The 18,553-nt window shown below is 49.9% G+C and overlaps 1 protein-coding gene across 6 annotated transcripts in view; it reads left to right on the top strand.

Annotated features, from left to right (window-relative positions):
- The window catches only part of SGSM3 (small G protein signaling modulator 3), a 33,105-nt gene extending 14,666 nt beyond the window's left edge, over nucleotides 1–18,439 (top strand). For all 6 annotated transcript variants that reach the window (XM_074826735.1, XM_074826736.1, XM_074826737.1 and 3 more), the window contains 19 exons: nucleotides 663–729; nucleotides 2,149–2,357; nucleotides 2,508–2,615; nucleotides 3,563–3,706; nucleotides 4,092–4,287; nucleotides 4,515–4,660; nucleotides 5,591–5,818; nucleotides 6,762–6,816; nucleotides 10,563–10,690; nucleotides 10,997–11,152; nucleotides 11,704–11,758; nucleotides 12,204–12,253; nucleotides 13,545–13,697; nucleotides 13,797–13,867; nucleotides 14,209–14,257; nucleotides 14,571–14,656; nucleotides 14,995–15,117; nucleotides 16,736–16,796; nucleotides 17,202–18,439. In XM_074826735.1, the coding sequence (XP_074682836.1) occupies nucleotides 663–729; nucleotides 2,149–2,357; nucleotides 2,508–2,615; nucleotides 3,563–3,706; nucleotides 4,092–4,287; nucleotides 4,515–4,660; nucleotides 5,591–5,818; nucleotides 6,762–6,816; nucleotides 10,563–10,690; nucleotides 10,997–11,152; nucleotides 11,704–11,758; nucleotides 12,204–12,253; nucleotides 13,545–13,697; nucleotides 13,797–13,867; nucleotides 14,209–14,257; nucleotides 14,571–14,656; nucleotides 14,995–15,117; nucleotides 16,736–16,796; nucleotides 17,202–17,285 (2,169 nt within the window). In that variant the 3' untranslated portion in view covers nucleotides 17,286–18,439. The remainder of the gene's footprint in view (nucleotides 1–662; nucleotides 730–2,148; nucleotides 2,358–2,507; nucleotides 2,616–3,562; nucleotides 3,707–4,091; nucleotides 4,288–4,514; nucleotides 4,661–5,590; nucleotides 5,819–6,761; nucleotides 6,817–10,562; nucleotides 10,691–10,996; nucleotides 11,153–11,703; nucleotides 11,759–12,203; nucleotides 12,254–13,544; nucleotides 13,698–13,796; nucleotides 13,868–14,208; nucleotides 14,258–14,570; nucleotides 14,657–14,994; nucleotides 15,118–16,735; nucleotides 16,797–17,201) is intronic.
- Nucleotides 18,440–18,553: the final 114 nt, after the last annotated feature.

Raw genomic sequence — 18,553 nt, forward strand, 5'->3', positions numbered from 1 at the left:
AAGGGGTAGGTTTTCACTCCTTAAAAAAGTCTGGTTGTAACCTCCAGTGTGTATTCCCCAATGCCAACCATGAGCACAGATGAGGAAAATTGAGATTTGGGTCATGGACCTTAATTTCCTTTGGCTTATAATTTGGGTTTGCTTCACAGGTGCAAATCCTGGTTTTGCCTGCTGTCTTTCAGAGAAAATCTGAAAGCAACAGGCAGGGGATGGAGCAACGCAGGGAGCTGTATTTGCAGTGTGTGTGTGCAGGGGTAACAGAGGACCACTGTGTATTAGAGATGCAGACAGTAAAGACCGCTTTAGCTGGTGTGTGTGGATTCCTCAGTCCATGAGGAAGGCTGCGTGCCCCTCCAGGTGGGAAGTTCTGATCTTGATCTGATGGCGTGCTCATGCTCTGCTGGAAAAACAATTGCTGGGAAAATCAGTGTGGGTGTGAAGGCAGAGGGCTTCACAACTTCCATGGAGAAGTCAAAATGGGAATGGCATGCAACACCTCCCCAGCCGGGAATTATGGTGAGAGGCATTAAAACTAACAGGGCAAGGAGATTAGTTGCTCAGAGGGCACAGTGTGGACAGCGGTGGGATAGGGCAATATCCACATGTCTCTGTTCAGTGCTGAACTGGTGAAAGCATCTGTTCTCCTTCCTCATGTCTTGCAGAAGGAAGAATCCATCGAGCAGCCAGAGTTCTACTATGATGAATTCGGTTTCCGAGTTGATAAGGAAGGTACACCAGTCCCTTCCCTCCCCCTTCCATTGTGTCCTGTGTCCAGCCTTTCCCATGCTTCTGAGTATGGCAGGGTGATTTTGTAACCATTCTGTACTAGGTCTTGTCTACCCACCTGTCATCATCTTTCTGTATCCTACCATTGTAATTAAGTGTGTTAGACGTGCTGGCCTTATGGCCAGTCTGAAGCATAGACTGTTCAGCAGAGTCATTTCTATTCTCTTATGCTTGTGCCATGGATAAGAGAGAGAAAAGTTAAGAGGAAGTTACCGTGTCCCTTCACAGCTGCATGCTGGGGAAGGGCAACTTTCCCAGTTCACAGTGGGGTCTCTGTTGTGTTCACTAGCACTGTAAGCACTGGTAGCAGGCACAGTGACGTGCCATCTGTTGAAAAACTTGCGACCAAGCTGAGTGGCAGCAGTATGTGTTCTGCCCATGCCAGCAGCTTGGTAAAGTGTAGGACAAATTGTAGGGGAAGAACCCACATCCTATTTTTTCTGCAAGATATGGAGGCAGGCAACAAAATAGGAGATGTGGAGAGCTATGGCAGCTGGGCATTGAACTACAACAGCTGGCTGCCTTTGCAGAGAGGAAGAGAAATGAATGGGGGATGTAGGAATTGCTTTATGTGCTCTGAGAGAACATTTCCAGGGCTCAGGCTGTACAGTGCAAGGGCAGAAGTTACTTGCATGTGTACCCTGAAGCACCTTGAGTCATAGAGGATCCTCTCTGAAGCAGTGACCAGGAGATGAGGACAGAACACAGCTATTTTCTTCAGCCAGAACATTTGATAGACTTGTGCATTATAAAGTCATCAGAAGGATTTGGACTGTGTTGTTGGGATGTGTTATATGGTGAAGGACAGAGTGCCTTACGTCAAACTTGTACTACTTGTGCTAAAGTATCTATTTTGGAAAGCCAGCCTCAGGTTAAGGTGATGTCTCATTGTGAATTTTGAAATGTCCTTATTAAAGCTTTTTTGGTGATTAAATATCCCCGAAGTTAACATTTTGTACCTCATTACTTGCATGAGCATAGAGCTTCTGCTTTCCACCTCTGAGGCTTGCTATGCTTTTGGCAGCCTGATTTACAGATCCTTACAAAACCCAGCAGGATGACTGCTGCCAGGGTCTTGTTTAATTCCAGCCACACTGCTCTAAATCGTGAGTAAGTAATGACTAGAAGCCTGCCAGCAGCTTCTTAGTTCTCAAGGCCCCAGTGCCTTTTGCTTATGACCATAAAATTTCTGCATGGAGAAGAGTGTTAGAAACCAAGCTTTGCCTTTCCATGCTCTGGATGGAAGACTTTAATGTGCTTTCTTCAGATGGCCTTCCTACTTCCCACCCTGCCCAGTGTTTGTTCCCTCTCCTGTTCCCTCTCACTTGCCTCCATTTCATTCTCCTTCCTCTGCTGAGGCAGATGGTGCTGAGCCAAACTCCAGCAAGCTTCTGGGGGTCCCACTGACAGAGGAGCCACAGCAGAGACTCAAGTGGCAGGCTCATCTGGAATTCACACATAACCATGACGTGGGTGACCTCACCTGGGACAAAATTGAGGTCACCCTACCACATTCAGACAAGCTGCGCTCCCTGGTGCTAGCTGGCATCCCGCACAGCATGAGGCCACAGGTAAGAGTGATTCCTGTCATGGGCAGGCTCTCCTGCCTGGAGTAAGAGGCAGTGGAGTGAGACTTTCTCTTGGTTGAGAGGGTGCCAGATTATGGCTTTCTGTGGCTGTCCTAGTGACTCTTCCTATCTCTGTGTACCTTGTCCCCCCAGCTGTGGATGCGCCTGTCAGGGGCCTTGCAGAAGAAGAGGAATTCAGAGATGTCATATCGGGATATCGTGAAAAACAGCTCTAACGATGAAACCATTGCTGCCAAACAGGTAGGAGATACTGCCTAGTGCTGACTGGGTGCAAGGGAGTGGGGAGGAGGCCAAGATTTGCTGTGTGAGGAGGAAGGGGTGCCTGCCTAACACCTGCAGCAGGGACAGTTGAGAGGACATATGTGGTTGAATCCTGCTAAAGCTTAATCCTGTTGGGCATATTTCTCCTTTGTTTTGTTGGAACAGCAACTGTGCAGCTCCCCTCCTTCCTAGGACAGCAGGGAAGGGGTTGGACCCATGCTACCTGCAGGCTAGAAAACAACATCTTATCAAACATCCTAATATTCACTGAGGGAGGTGAAAGGTGAAAGACTGACAGATGCACCTCTGTTGAGGTAGTGGCAGCTGCTTCCAGGGACTGTCTTTGTTCTCTCAAATACAAAGTCTCTGAACACCAACAAGACTGTTACAGAGTGTTTTCTCTCTTCCTCTGACCTCTCCTTTTGTGGGAGGAGGCAAAGGCCATGGCAAAAGGAACTGAGCTGTGCACATATTCATCTCTCACTACAAAGCTAGGTTCAAAATGATTGGAAGGAGGAACAACACTACCCAAGGGAGATCTGTGGGCTGTTCACCTCCAAGTTCCCTGTCATAGATGTGGTCAGGTTGTTGGTTTCTGTCTGGGATGGGTTTGTTGGGAAGTCTTGCTTGAAATCCAAGCAGATGAAATTCTCAACTAGTATGCCTACTAGTCTCAGTGGTGAAGCTAGGGGCTGAGTCACCGTCTGCACTGGCATTTTCCCACATGTCACTTTAACAGTGAAGGCTGTTAAACTGAACCCAGGTGCTTGGACAGGGCCATCTTCTTTGGTGCCTAGGGACTTAATGCGTGAGTGTGGGGAAGCAGAGTTCCCTCAGGCAAGAGGCCCTGGGGAAATGCAGAGAGCAGAAGGCAATTTTTCAGATGCTGTTAGCTGACCCTGTCCTTCCTTATGGCTGTCTCACAGATTGAAAAGGACTTGCTCCGCACGATGCCCAGCAATGCCTGCTTCTCGAACATGAACAGCATCGGGGTGCCACGGCTACGCAGGATACTACGGGGACTTGCCTGGCTCTACCCAGAGATTGGATATTGCCAAGGCACTGGCATGGTAACCTGCTTTCAGAGTGTCTTTGTGATAGGGATTGTTTTGTCTGTGGTGGCTATGCTGGGGCAAGTGATTTGAGGCGGTGCTGCCAGACACTATTGCCTCCTGAGCTGAAGGGAAATCCCTTCCACATGGAATGTTTTTCCTAGGGAAGGGAGAGCAGAGTAGCACCATGTGTCCAAAGATGTGAAAGAATTCAGTCCATCTGTTGGAGAGGGACAGGCATTGCACTGAGATGAAATCACTTCAGTGGGAGACTGCAGGAGAGCTGCTGTGAAGGAAGGAAGATGTTGGTCACTTAGATACTGGTCCATCTCTCCATGGAGGAAGTGGGGGGAGAGTTCTGCTCCTCTTAGGACATGAAGTTCTCCTTCCTTCAAAATCCTAGGTGGCTGCCTCCCTGCTGCTCTTCTTGGAGGAGGAAGATGCCTTCTGGATGATGTGCGCTATCATCGAGGAACTGGTTCCTGCCTCCTACTTCAGCACCACCCTGATGGGTGTGCAGACTGACCAGCGTGTCCTGCGACAGCTCATCGTGCAGTACTTGCCCCGCCTGGACAAACTGCTCCAAGAGCATGACATCGGTAAAAGTGTGCCCTGGAAACCATAGCTTTTCTTGCCAGGGTGACATGCAGACAAAAATTGTTGCTTTTTTTTCACAAAGGGAGAGCAACAGGTCTAAGAGAAAACCTCCTGACCCTGGAGGCAGTGCATGGTCATCTTCGAGCTGGGAGGAGAGCGCTTAGGAGAGTCCATCTTCACTGGTTGGCTGACTTCCCTTGTCATGTTTCTTTTCTGTGTCTATTCACAGAGCTCTCCTTGATCACCTTGCACTGGTTCCTCACCTCTTTCGCTAGTGTTGTCCACATCAAGCTGCTGCTGCGTATTTGGGACCTCTTCTTCTACCAGGGCTCTCTGGTGCTGTTCCAGCTCACTTTGGGCATGCTCAGTATGAAGGTAATTCTCACCTCCTCTTCCTCCTTTATAGTACTTTAGTGTTTAATTCTGAGTTTTAGGGGCAAGAAGGTTTTGTATCCACTTCCTCTGTGTGGTTTGGGAATGTGCTCGGGAAAACAACTTCCTGCCTTCCTCAGAACTGGGGGCTGGGAAGAACTTCCAAGGTGCTTTACAGGATTCAGGAATTGCTGTTTCCCCTGCCTACCTTATTTGTTCCCTCATAATTAAACCCCTCAGCTGCCCCCCTTTGTTCAGTCTAGATCCCAACCTGAGCGTCCCTCTTACCTAAACCAAGATACTTACGGATTTTGCACCAACTCTGAGCAGAGGTACAAAGCTGAGGTTGTGGTCATGTGGGAAGTTTTTGATGGTGCTGTTGAATGCTCCAAGAGATTAGCATTGTCCTAACTACGTTTGATTTGGCTGGCTTACGTTTAACTGCCCGATCTTTTCCTTTTTATGCAAAAATTAATTTTGTGGTTTAGCTTGCTGTGTGAAGGGCAAGGGTGAGCCTGCTGGGAGTAAGGGGAAGGTGGAGCACAGTTTGACACAGTAGGTGCTCTGTAGTGTGTGAGACTGAGCAGCTTGCATTCCCTTGTCTCTAGCAAGATCCGTGGTGTGCCCAGTCTGCGGTGGGTGCAGAATAAGCTTCTGTTTTGTCTTTCCTAGCTGATTTGATTTCATTTCAGTGATGGATGCTGTGATTCAAAAACATGCCAGCTAGAATTCTGGGGGCAGATTGCAGTGCAGTAGAGTAGTAAAAGATTCTGTTCCCCTCCCATAGGTAGCTTGGACTCTTTCTACTGAAGTTTTAATGGAATTATCTATTCTATCAGGCTGTACACTGAATATAAAATTGCATCTAGCAGCCCGCAGAGCATAGCTGTCATGCTCACTGTTCTGTGTGGCAAAATGACTGCATCGTTGCAGGAAGATGAGCTAATCCAATCTGAGAACTCTGCCTCAATCTTCAACACGCTCTCGGACATCCCAAGTCAGATTGAAGATGCAGACGTGTTGCTGCGGGAGGCCATGCGCGTGGCTGGCTCTCTGACAGATGTGACGGTGGAGACACAGCGTCGCAAACACTTGGCCTACCTCATTGCTGACCAAGGGCAGCTGCTCAACTCCAGCACCACTGTCAACAATTTATCCAAAGTGAGTGCACAGAATCCCATCTGCCTCTGCTGGTCCATTTTTACTGTTCCCTTACATGTTCCCTCCCAATTGCTCTTTGTGAGCAAGAGGTCCTCCTGTCTGAGAGGATTTTGGCTCCAGGATGACTGTGTCATCCAGTGAATAAAAGGTATTGGGAAGTGAAAGGGAGGTCTGAACTAATGAAATGATGCCAGATCTGTCCTGGTTGATAAATCCTCAAGTGAAAGGGATATTGACATTGATTGTAATTATCATTAATGAGTGTTATGATGGAAAGTGATGCATTTTATTAATGGAAACTAAAAGAAACAGCATATGCTTTTGGCAGAGTTTGCTTAGAGCATGCAGAGTAGAAACTGGAGTTAATCCATTAGTAAGAAACTGATACACTAAAATAACTCTGGAGGCTAGAGTCAGAAAACAGCAGCAGCCTTTGAGAAGCTGAATAAAAAATGCACCTGTGTTTAATCTTGGACTACAGCCTGCAGTTACAGATGTAGTAGCTCCTGTTTGTCAAGCCTGTGTGGAAGATAGATGCTTGTCTGTGTGCATAAGACACTCCTGTAATTCTAAAATGTAATAAGCATCCACTTAGAAATTTATATGTAATTACATGTAGAACTGCTTTTGGCAACAAGTAGGATTAGAACTAAAATTACTCACTCGAATCATGGTTGGTTCTTGAACTTCGGTTATGCTTTCATAATAATTGAGCTATAAATAACTTATTGCACATGGAGCAGATCAAGCAGTAGAGCTGGTTCATTGCATTAGAACTAGAACAACTCCTGTTTAAAATTGCCAGTTCACTTGCTTGCCCCTTCCAGTGGTAGGTGTCAGGACCCCTTGCCCAGAGCTGACCTGTGTGGACGACTGCTTTTATTTTATTTCTGAAATCTGTCCTAATGTGTGCACTTTGTTCTCTCTCTTCCCTCTCCCTCAGATTGTGCGACGCAGGACTCAGCGCAGGAAATCTGGCATCACCTCTCTGCTTTTTGGTAAGGACAATCCTGTGCCTTTCGCGTGGTGCTGATGGATATAGCAGCCTGGGAGGGAGGGGAGTGAGCAAATCAGGGAAACACTGGGACAGGGGAAGAGGAGAGAAGGGATCCAGAACTGAAGGGTGAGAGTAAAGAAGTGCAGTTTTCCACTTGCTTTGGTCTGAGCTCATAAAGTGAATTTTGGGTTAGATAGTTAGTCCTTACATGTTGACTAACAGTGGGCTGCAGCTCATCCCAGCTGTAATGTCTTCCTTGCACTGACCAACAGGTAAAAGACATTTTCTGGCAGGCTATATGCAGTCCACAGGCTGGATGTTGTACTCTTCTGATCTGACTTTGCTCAGTTCAGGATCATCTCTAAAGATCTGAGACAGGGTATTATGGTCCAATGTATCACGCATTAAAATTTATAAATGCAAACATCACTGATGTTCCCCCTTACTGTGAGAGTTCGATGTTGTGAACCCTTTTGTGTTAATTTTCTTCGCTTATGAGCTAAGCCAGCATATGTCCAGAAAGCACAGCGTCAGAATAGGTTTTGCATGGGTTTAACAGTAACTTGCTTCTGTGACTCCATAATAGCCCTTTCTATTGTAAGCCTCACTGTCATCACCTTCATTGCAACCAGTTAGCTTTCTTGAAATTGCTACATGTCACCACAGAAATTGTTTTTCCGGAGCAAGACAACATACTGAATTTACAGGGTTCAAATAGTGTTCCTGTTGTGGTTGAAATGGCCCAAATAAATTTAAAACTGGGTTTTACTGGTCTTTTCAGAGGAGAGCTTTTCTGGTGTTCTCCGGGAAACTGATATATTGTCACAGGCTTGCTACAAGCACGTACACCGTTACATATAAAAGTTATGGTAGAAGACCAATGAAGCTGTAAAGGCAAGCATGCAAAAGTGAAGAAATGGAGGAAAGTTGCTTGTGCAACCTAAACTCAGACCTCTTTTATGTAGTGTTGTCCTTCAGTACAGACTGAACTGGCAGCTGCCAAATACAGCCTTCTTGTGTTTCAGAGTCTCCTTGGCCAAGTTTGAGTAGCTTTATGAAAGTGATAGTGATATCCATACACAAACATAAATTTTAAGTTCATGCTTCAAAATGTATCAGTAGTAGAACTGAGATAATTCATAGCGTTTTCACATTATAGTGGGGTTTCTGTACAGTGACTGTCATGGTTTTTACCTAATATTCTTAGTGATTAAAACACTGGTTAAAATAGAGAAGTTATCATCCTGCAGCAGATGACCAGAATGGAAATTTCAGCCCAAGTAAGGGGAAGGAAGGCTTGGATGTGATCATTTCACCTTATACTGGGAACTGTCAAATAACCTTAACTGTGAAGTCTGCTGCCTGTGGTAGTTATTGTGTAGAGCTGGTACATAGCCCTTGTCTGGATGGGAGCAAGAATCATAGCACGGTTTGGGTTGGAAGGGATCTTAAAGATCATCTAGATCCAATCCCCCTGCCATGGGCAGGGACACCTTCCACTAGACCAGGTTACTCAAAGCCCTGTCCAGAGCCCAGTTGTCAAGAACTTACTCAGAACTTAATTCTTCTTCCTTAGAGTGAATACAGATTTAGTAGTGACTTGGACAGGAGTCATACAGTCACAGGAGCACTGTTTGGAAGGGACCTGTAGATGTCTGTAGCCCAACCTTTCCTGGTCAAAGCCAGACTCTTGTTCATGCTAGATCGGGTTGGCCAGGGCTTTTGCTAGCTGAAATTCAAGGAGTTGGACCAGATTTCTAATGAAGGAATAGAAAGAAGAAACAGCAAAAGCTAGTATGGCAGAGAATAAGATGTGCATGTTGCCCTTTTCCTGTTGGATGGGCATTGCAACAAGGAAATGCAGGAGAGCTAATCCTCCTCTGCACAACTGTGCAGCTAGTCAGTCTTTGCAGGCTCAAAATAGAGCCTTCTCACATGTGGCTGATCAGGCACTGGTTTCCTGTTTTGGAAATGTACATGCAGGCATGTCGGGTGCAATGAGGTGAATCTGGTGGAAACCCCAGTTGCTTTCCTCTGTATCATGTATATTCTAAGGAGGGAGGGTGTGGAACTTGCGTCCCATATCTCCTGCTTGTGTTTGGACAGGATTGATCTGAGTACAGAGGGGTGAGCACAGTATTTTGGCCAGAAGGGACTGAATGATGACAAAAAGAATCAGTGATCTATGTAAATGAGGGCAGTCTCATTTACAAATGAGAGCTAGTGTGGCTGTGGTTGAGTAGTTTCTTCTTTAGTCACATTCTGTTTTAGAAACATCAGTTTTCTGGGAATCCCCGCCGTCTGTGTGATCACCTATCTATTTACAATCTTTGTACCTCTGAATCTGTAGTGAAAATTCTTACATGCTCTGTTTCCTACCCCTGGCCACCGAGGAGGAGGTTTCGTTAATTTTCATTGCTTGGACTGGGAGTAAGTGTGCCCTACAATTTTTCTAGGCCAGAAGCAAAGTTCAGCTTTCTCTTAAGCTCAGTGTGTCTGATTCGTTAATCATTTAGTTTAGCAAACAGAAAACAATTATAAAAATAATTTTCAATCTAGTTTTGTGCTTTTATTTGTGTTCTTAAAGTTTTGGTCTTTTTAATTAGGATCACTTATGATTAAAAGATACTGTTAATCACTTTTCAATAAGCAGAAGCTTCATGTGTACGTAGCTGTTGCAGCAGCTGTATAGCTCGGGCCACACTTCACTCATACTAGTTTCTATAATGCTGTTAGAAGATAAGCAGAGTACCAATTTGCTAGCCAGTGATTTACTTGGTCTTACATAAAAGCTGTGTTTGTATGAAAATTGGAGTTCAGTGAAAAATACATTGTTTTAAATGTTGATTTTGTTAATCAAGCTACCACATCTTCAGTATATTAGGGAGAGAGCAAAAATAGATGTATGAAAATACACTTTGAATTTAAAACAAACTGATTTTTTTTAGAAAAAGAAGCCAATGGTTCATTGTTCCCAAAGATCGTGTACCCAATGTTTAAGGCATTCAGATACGTTAACTGTCTAAAGAATCCATTTCCTTTAGGTATCTCTCTGCATAAATTAATAGAGATAGGCTGTTAGAACTCCTGGGGGAATTAGTGACAGTGGAAAGATGCTTTGGTAACTTTTACTTTGTACTTATGACCATCTCTATACACCCAAAACCTCTGAAATCTGGCTCTTAGGGAGGTGGAGGTCTTAAGTAGTTGGTGGCTTTTCTCTCATGGCTCTGACTTCTAGACAGACATGGGAAAGTGGGCTGTCTTGGTTTTTCAAATCTTTTTCAAGACTCAGTGAAGAATATGCTCTCAGCCTGTGAGGTATGCAAAAATCAGAAGTAGTTCAACCAACAGCTGTTTCAGTTTCAAGAGAATTTCAGTTGAAGAGAATTTTTGAAAGTTCCTCTGTTTTGTGTCCCACCATTCAGCTGTCTATATACTGCGTAAACACTTCTCTAAAGTAGTATGCAGTACCTTGGTTGTCCAGACAAATCAAAGTTTACATATTCCAGTTCCATATGTGGTTTGAAATACCAGCTCCTTGAAACTTGAGACAGTCAAATTGGTATTGGTTATTTACATTATTGAATAGATTGGCAGTAAGTACCTGCCTTAGTGTAGGCACTTCTAATGTCAAACTCTTTTGACTTCTGTAGAATCAATGATTTCTAATGTTAACAAAAAAATAAATACCTCATACCTGTTTTCCTTTCCTTGCCTTCCCCCTGGCTGTGTGGGCTCCCCCAGGGGATGATGATCTGGAGGCACTGAAAGCCAAGAACATCAAGCAGACGGAGCTGGTGGCCGACCTGCGCGAGGCCATTCTCCAGGTGGCACGGCACTTCCAGTGTGTGGATCCCAAGAACTGCAGCATTGTGAGTGGGAACAGCTGGATCTGCACTGCTGTGTGCTCTGGGCATGAGTGTTGAGTGTCCACCACAGGACAGGGCTGTTCAAATGCTCCTGGAGTGTAGACTTGAGAAAGGATGTGCCAGGTGTAATGGGTGGAGGATGAGGGTTGCTCAACCCATCCTTGGTGGAGGAGGGCTCTGCTGGGAGGTTTTCTGCCTGCTAGGAACAGGAACAGGTTTGGGAACAGGGGCATGCAAGCTGTGTCAGATCAGCTGGGAGTCATCTGTTGCTTTTCATTCCTCTTTGCTCATCATCCACATGCATGCTAGGATCTGACTCCAGACTACAGCATGGAGAGCCACCAGCGGGACCACGAGAACTATGTGGCCTGTTCCCGCAACCGACGACGACGAGCCAAGGCATTGCTGGACTTTGAGCGCCACGACGACGATGAGCTGGGCTTCCGCAAGAATGACATCATTACGGTGCGTCAGCCTATGAGATGGGGACCAGGGCAGGCCCATACAGACCCAACTTGTTTGGGACACTGCTTTGCCTCTTCTTTAGGGAAAGAAGGGAGGAGATCAGCTCAGAGCCCAGTTAGGAGTCCAGGGGAAGCAGCTGGCATTTCTGGGGACTGCCTGGGAATGCGGCAGTATGTTCCTGTGAGTGTTGTCTTGTGGGTCATTCTCAGTGCAACCACCAAGTCCCTTTCCTGGGTGCCATGCAGCTGAGCAAAAGATGGATTTGGTCCAACCTGGGTGCCAGTTTAACACTGTACACTAAGCTGTGGTAAGACTGTAAAAGCATCCATTTGTGTTTTAGCTGTGAGCATCCCATCTGAAATTGGGGAAAGCAGGGGTAACATTGCATTTGCAGTTGCTTTTTGCACTTGAAGGCCCTGGGCCAGGTGAGAAGAGAACATTGGCAAAGCAGCCGAGAATAAAACAGTTCCTCATTGTGCACACACAACCGAGCAGCTGTAGCCCTCCTCGCACTGCACTCTTCAACCAGTGTTTCCCACTCTGTTTTTCAGATCATTTCCCAGAAGGATGAGCACTGTTGGGTGGGAGAGCTGAATGGACTGAGAGGTGAGAGCAAGATGGATTGCACTGTGGGGAGGGGGGCCAGAGGCAGAGCATCCATTCTTCCACAGCAACTGCTCTGGCACATTTGCAGCAAAGGCTTTGCCAGTCACCCAGGGCATCTGCCAGGGACAAGGGAAATGTTAAAGGAGGGTATGAGAGCAGTGGTGCAGCTACCTGGTTACTTCTTGCAAACAGCAAATTTAGGCTCCTTCCTCCTGTCACAGGATGATTGGGTGCATGTCATCTCTGCTGCTTGGGAGCAGTGTCCTGGAATAGGCTTCCTCTTGCAGTTGCCTTAATTCTTGTGATTGAGGCTGCTTGTTTCCTTCTTTGGGGTTGGACCCTGTGAACTCTGATTTATTCTCAACTTCCACTGGGCTCTGGTCTTGTCTGCGTAGGGGTTTCTCGGTGTCTGTGTCAGGCTCACCTCTTTGTCCACTCTTTGTAGGTTGGTTTCCTGCAAAATTTGTGGAGATCTTGGATGAGCGGAGTAAAGAGGTAATTAAAAAGCCCCACAACAACAAAAAAAAACCCAACGTAAAAAGAGTCCTGTCATAACTGAAAAAATGTAATTGAAAACAGCCGTATATTTGCCTCCTGAATCTGTTTGCTCTCTCTGGCTGTTGAGCGTTTAGTGATGTGATCAGGCAGCTTATCTTCCTGAACCTGTTTGCTCAACTTCCTTGTGCTGACCGAATGGAGAATGGGGGCCCTAGAGGGCTGCAGGGGGTAGCTGAGTGTGATGCCTGGGCTTGCAAGGGCCCTGGAGATGAACTTCGGGAAAGCTGAGAAAGCAGCAGGCAAGTACGCAGGAGGATCCTGTGAGCGGCGTTTTTGCCTGCTCCCCGCTGCCTGTGCTCTCTTCCTCCTTTGAGGCTGTGCCTGTGGATCCTGCTCGTGCTTTGTGGTCACCACAGTGGTTCTCCCCAAGCAGCTGTGCCGAAGGAGGCACTCTGTCTCGGTTCCTCTCGCAACCAGCAGTGGTGAGAGCAGATACCTCTCCATGGCCCCAAGGCTGGGGTGACGGATAGGAGACTAACATCGTCAGCTGCTGGCCTAGCCAATTTGCAGGGGAAGTGGAGAGAAGGCCCTGTTCTCCCCCTCCTCCTCAGCGTTTGGAGAGTGAGGAAGGAAGGGCTCAAAGGCTGACCTGAGACCCCCAGGAGAAGCCCTTAGAGCTGACATCTCACTTGTTTCGTCACCCCCTTCTCAGGGCTCGTTCCTTAGATGCAGATCACCTCTCTGTGTATAAACACACCCTGTACTGCTGAGCAGTTCTCCTCCCAACTGTGGAAATAGAGAGGATCCCACTCATCCTAATTTGGGAATATCCGTCGTGTTAACAGCGAGGCAGGGTGATACCTCGAAGTGTTGTATCAGCTGACCTGGGACTTCCTATCTATCCCCATGTCTCGACTTTTAGCAGCTTACAGAGTCCCAGAGACCCTCAGTTCAAGTCCCTCTCCTTACCTGCTCAGCCAGCATCACACCAAACTGCAACATTTCCTACATGCTGAATGCTGCCAGGATGGTGCTGGGGTCACCTGTGTGGTCTCCTGGGAACCACCTAAGCACAAAGGTCTTGGTGTCCTGACAAATCCATGGGGAGTAGCACTGAACATGGTGCCTTATGCAAGAGCCAGCAAGAGCATAAGGGGTTAAGGAAGGGAGGGGCTGGTGGGCACCTGCGAGTGGAAGAGGTCTGTGCAGAGAAGCTGCAGGTGGACCACCTCCATGCTCTGCACCCTTGCCACTACTATGCTGAGAGCTGGCTTTTCATGTTCCTCAGTACTCCATCGCTGGAGATGACTCGGTCACAGAAGGGGTGACAGACTTGGTGCGAGGGACGCTGTGTCCAGCCTTGAAATCCATATTTGAACATGGATTGAAGAAGCCATCTCTGCTGGGAGGGCCCTGCCATCCCTGGCTGTTCATTGAAGAGGTGAGATATCTCAGTTCCCCCCGTGGGGCTGTGTTGACAGAGGACTTGGGTGAGGGGGCTGTAGGACAGAGGGTACTGACTGTCCCTCTGCCCTACTAGGCTGCCAGTCGGGAAGTGGAACGGGACTTTGACTCTGTGTATTCTCGCCTTGTGCTCTGCAAGACTTACAGGTAAGGCCACTTTATTCACACCAAGCGGCTGGGTCTGTGCCCTACACCTGCACGCTTATCAAACTGCTGCTGGGAAGGTGGAGACAGTCTGCCCCATCCTCCTCTGAGGGTGGTGTCGGCAGGCTGCTGTGCCTGTGCGCACTTGGGGCTGACAGTGGCTCTTGTCCCCTTCCCCAGGCTCCCATGTTCGCTTCTGGGGCTGTGTCTTGCTCTCTCATGGCTGCAGGATCACCTGTGGGCTCAGCAGTAGCAAGAGAGCTGTTAGGATGTGGAGGGGGAAAGGTCTGCATGTGCCCGGGGTGGCTCCAGAGCTAGCTAGGTCTGTGCTGTGATCTTTGCAGGCTCGATGAAGACGGAAAAGTCCTCACTCCAGAGGAGCTGCTTTACCGGGTGAGTGCTGCCCCCAGCCCCGCCAGAGCCCAGCGCCCGGTGGGGGGAAGTTTCCCCTGGGGGGTCATGCCCATCTCTAAGGAGGTCCTCGAGTCTCCCAGACTTTCCCTGATGGGAAGGAGTAGAGACACCAGGTGCCTGGGAAAAGGCAGAGTGAAGCCATCAGAAAGTCTGGGCCCCTCTGATGTGAGCAAGTGGCACTGGGTGAGGGTGGGGAGCTCCGGGGAGGGTAGCATTTGGCTGTGTTACTGAAATAGCTGCCCAGCCTAAGGCTCAGGTGAGAAGGTGGTAACCACATCTTTCCTCCCTGCAGGCGGTTCAGGCTGTGAACATGACGCACGATGCTGCACATGCACAGATGGACGTGAAGCTTCGTTCCCTCATCTGCGTTGGACTCAAGTGAGTCATCTGGTCCTGATACCCCCAGCGCTGTGTGCAAGGAGCTTGGGAGGGGGCAGAGCGGGCTCAAGGGCAGCAGTTGTTTCAATCTATCCACTGCAACCACTGAGTGGGACCTGCTCCTTTCTTGTTCATCATGCTGGCCTGGCTCCTGACTGGACGAAGTAGCCCTTAGGACATGGAGTGGCTCACACAAGTTTCCTGGGTTATCCTGTTCCCACTGGGGATAAGACTGTGGATTGGGGTCAAAGCTTGGGCTGAAAATAGACTATCCCAAAGGGACGGGGCTTCTTTCCTTGGGTTCAGCCAAGTAACGTGCCTCCACCCCATTGCCGCAGCGAGCAGGTGCTGCATTTGTGGCTGGAGGTGCTGTGCTCAAGCCTGCAGACTGTGGAGAAGTGGTTCCATCCTTGGTCGTTCCTCCGAAGTCCTGGCTGGGTGCAGATCAAATGTGAACTGAGGTGAGTCTGTCCCCATGGGCCTCCCCAGGGTCTGGAATGGATTTCCTCCTCCTCTGCAGGAGGTGGCCCTCTCCAGTGAGTAGCAGCACAGGCTGCCCAGACATCCCCACTGCAGAGATTTCCTTCTGTGTGCTGAGGCAGCAGCAACTGTCTAGACAGTTTAATGCGTTGCACTGTGCCTGCCTGATCCAAGAGCAGAGCTTGGCTCCTGGGGAGCTGTTGTGACAAGCAGGCAGCCTCTGCCTGCCTGTCAGCAGCCTCCTGCTATGCCCTGCACCTACTCTGATGGAGAGACTGCCTTTTTCCATCCCCTTACTCCCCAGGTCCTCTGCCAGCCACCATGAGTCCAAGCAGGGAATGTGCTAGGGAGACTGACTGTCACTGGCCAGGAAGGAGTCGCTCACCGTCTGACTCCTGGTTAAGCGAGGGAGCGATGTCGGGCTAAACGCGGCTTTAGTGCCTGAGCTCGCACAAAGCACATCGCTTGGAGCCCAGAGTGCACACCCATGCCACATGCTCCTGGCCCTCCTGTGCTTTGCAAAGCCACGTCCAGTCCCAGGGAGCCACAGAGCAAACCCACCACACCACTGCTCCAGCCCTGCTGCTGCTGCCATCCTGTGGGAACTGGCTTTTGTCTGTGCCACCCGGTTGCCTCCAGCCCCAGTGGGAGCACCTGTAGCCAGGAGCAGGCCTGTGTGCGCACACCTCAGGGTGCCCTGTTCTCCTTGTGCTGCTGCAGAATGGGAGGGAGGGAGTCCCCTCCACCTCTGTGCTGCCGTGTCCCTTTTCTCACAGCGTGGGGGCGGTGCTGGTTCAGCACCGCTGAAGGACCAAGCAGGACTGGGTCATGGCTGGGCCCGGGTTTGTGTGGAGCAGGAGCAGAGGCTTAAGCCATATTTCTCACAGCCAGCTTCCTGTGGGGAAGGCCCCAGCTCCCTCACTGCTGCAGGAGTTGGAGGAGACCCCCGCAGCAGTTTCCTCTGAGCCTGAAGGACTGATGAGCTTGCTGCCAGAAGGTCTGAGCTGTGTCCCTGTCCTAGGGGCAGGGCTGAGGCTGTGCCTGCAGTTCCTGCTTAGAGCCAGGTGCAGTGAGGGACCTCCGTGTGCCACCCACATGCGGCACGTGTGCATGGGGGTCAGGACGCTTCTCTTACTCCAGGGAGTGGGGGGGGGGGGGTGTGTGTGCAGAAGCTCTGAGGTGCTACTGGCAGGGGACTGCTTTCGGGAGAGGAACCTGCAACCTGCCCTTGCCAGCTGCGTACAGCCCTCAGCCCCGTGTGCCTGCGGTCTGGCAGAGCCCGGGGCTGCCCGTGCCTCCCTGCGATGCTGGGCCAGGTTCTGTAGGGGTTGCACTTGAGTCGCATCTTCAAGCTCCTCTTTCCAGCCTGGGCCTGGCAGGATGTGAAACCCAAAGAGGAAGGGGGAAGCGGGAAATGAATGACTGGTGCTGCCCTTTCAACACTAACAAACAAGGAATTTCATCCTTGTAAACGTAGTGGCGTGCTGGGCCAAGTTGAGGAGTGGGTGCAGTTGTGTGCCTGGGGGCAGCAGTTGTGGGCACAGGCTGGGAGTGTGATCTGGAGCTGTGGGGGTGTTATACCGCTCTCTTCCATTGCAGAGTCCTCTGCAAATTTGCCTTCAGCCTCTCTCAGGACTGGGAGCTGCCAATAAAGAGGGAGGTGAGTAGGTGGCATCTCTCATTCTCTTCCTCAGCCAGGGCCTTCGCTTGCCACCTCCCGCTCCCAGCTTTGCGCTCCAGCCCATCCTCTGCCTCTTGAGAGGCTGTGGATGGGGCAGCTCGCCCTGCCAGGGCAGGCTGCGCGCAGGAGCTGTGTGGCAGTGCTGGCAGAGGATGCTGCCCGCCCCTGCCCAGCTGGGGCAGGGGGAAAGGGCGCGCCCCTCCCTTCCCCGGTGCTCTCCAAACGCAGGGCCTCTCCCTGTCTCAGCTGCGCGAAGGTGGGAAGTGCAGGAGGCTGCTCTGTCTGGGTGCCGGAGACCTCGGCATGCTCGGGCTCTGCCTGCAGATGCAACCTCCGCTTCTCTGGGTGCAGGGCACTGACCCGGGTCTCTGTGTCATCCTGCAGGAGAAGGAGAAGAAGCCGCTGAAGGAAGGGGTGCAGGACATGCTCGTGAAGCACCATCTCTTCAGCTGGGACATAGATGGGTGACCCCCACCCCACCCCATCCTGGGGAACCTTCTCAATGGCGCACATTCTTTTACCCTACCCCCCCTCATGTCTCACCCCATGCCCTCCCGCCACCCCACCCACTTGTATCTGTGACAAAATCCCCTTCGGGGGGGGCTGCCAGGCCACCTGGGACAGATGGCAGCAGCACCAAGAGGCCAAGCTGCAGACCCATGGGAGGTGGTGGTCAAGGGTGATGCTGCAAAGGGACAAATGTGTTCTGGCCACAAAACCAGATGTCCCTTCCCAGCCTTCCCCATGTCTGCCCCCCCCCATCTTCTGCTTGCCCCAGCCCTGCCTCCCTGCCGGTGCCAGAGGGAGCGGCCTGGCCTGCAGCCCCTCACACACTGCTCCACAGGCCAGCAGCTGCGTGCGTGTGCGAGCGTGTCTGCTGCTGTTGCTCTGGGGACAAGGCAGCCCTCATGGGGTGGCTTTGATCCATGAGAGCTGGTGCCGTTGGTAGACAGCACTGCGGGTGCAAGTGGAATCGGGCTGGTGAGACTCATTGCTGCAGGGGAGCAGGGACAGCACAGCTGGCCCTGTGCCAGCCAAGGGCTGGCCCCTGCCGGGGAGGGGGATGGCAAAACCTGAAGCACTTGGACAAGTTCCTCTGACCTAGAGCTAGGGCTGAGAAGGGGGAACCAGCATCAACCTCATCCTGCCTCCCTGGCACTGGCATGGGGTGTGGACAAGAGGTGCCTGACTGCACCAGCCTGTTACTGCTGTAACAGCTTTAGGGGATGGGCCTGTCTCCTTTGGGAGCAGACAAAAATCACCTCTCCCCTAAACAAGAGTGTTTCATGCTGTCATTTTAGTCTCTAGATGATTTTTACTATTAACCAAAAAGCTGTAAATTAACTCCAGGAACGTGTATATTTTGGCACCGTTGTAGCTCAGGATGGGGTTCGGGTTGGAGCTGGCTCAGGGAGACTGACTCGTCCTTCTTGCCCTGCGGCAGCAGCAGGGACGCAGGTCAGGAGTGGAGAATTGCTGCTTTGTGGTGGTGGCTCTGGGTATGGAGTCTGTGACTTTCTACTGAAAGCGCTTGTCTGTGAGCACAAACTACTCATGAAATGACACTAGATTCTTACTTTCCTTTATTTGGTGGGTTTGTAAATAAACTGCATCTTGGGAGAGTGCTGGGCTTTGGATCTCTTTTTTGACAGGGCCTGGACTAGATTTAATCCATTTCTGCCATTTGATAATTATGACCCCATTTCTGTGCTGGCACCACAGCGCCTCAGCACTGG

This window comes from Strix aluco, chromosome 5 (assembly GCF_031877795.1).
Source record: "Strix aluco isolate bStrAlu1 chromosome 5, bStrAlu1.hap1, whole genome shotgun sequence".
Taxonomy (NCBI): Eukaryota; Metazoa; Chordata; class Aves; order Strigiformes; family Strigidae; genus Strix; species Strix aluco.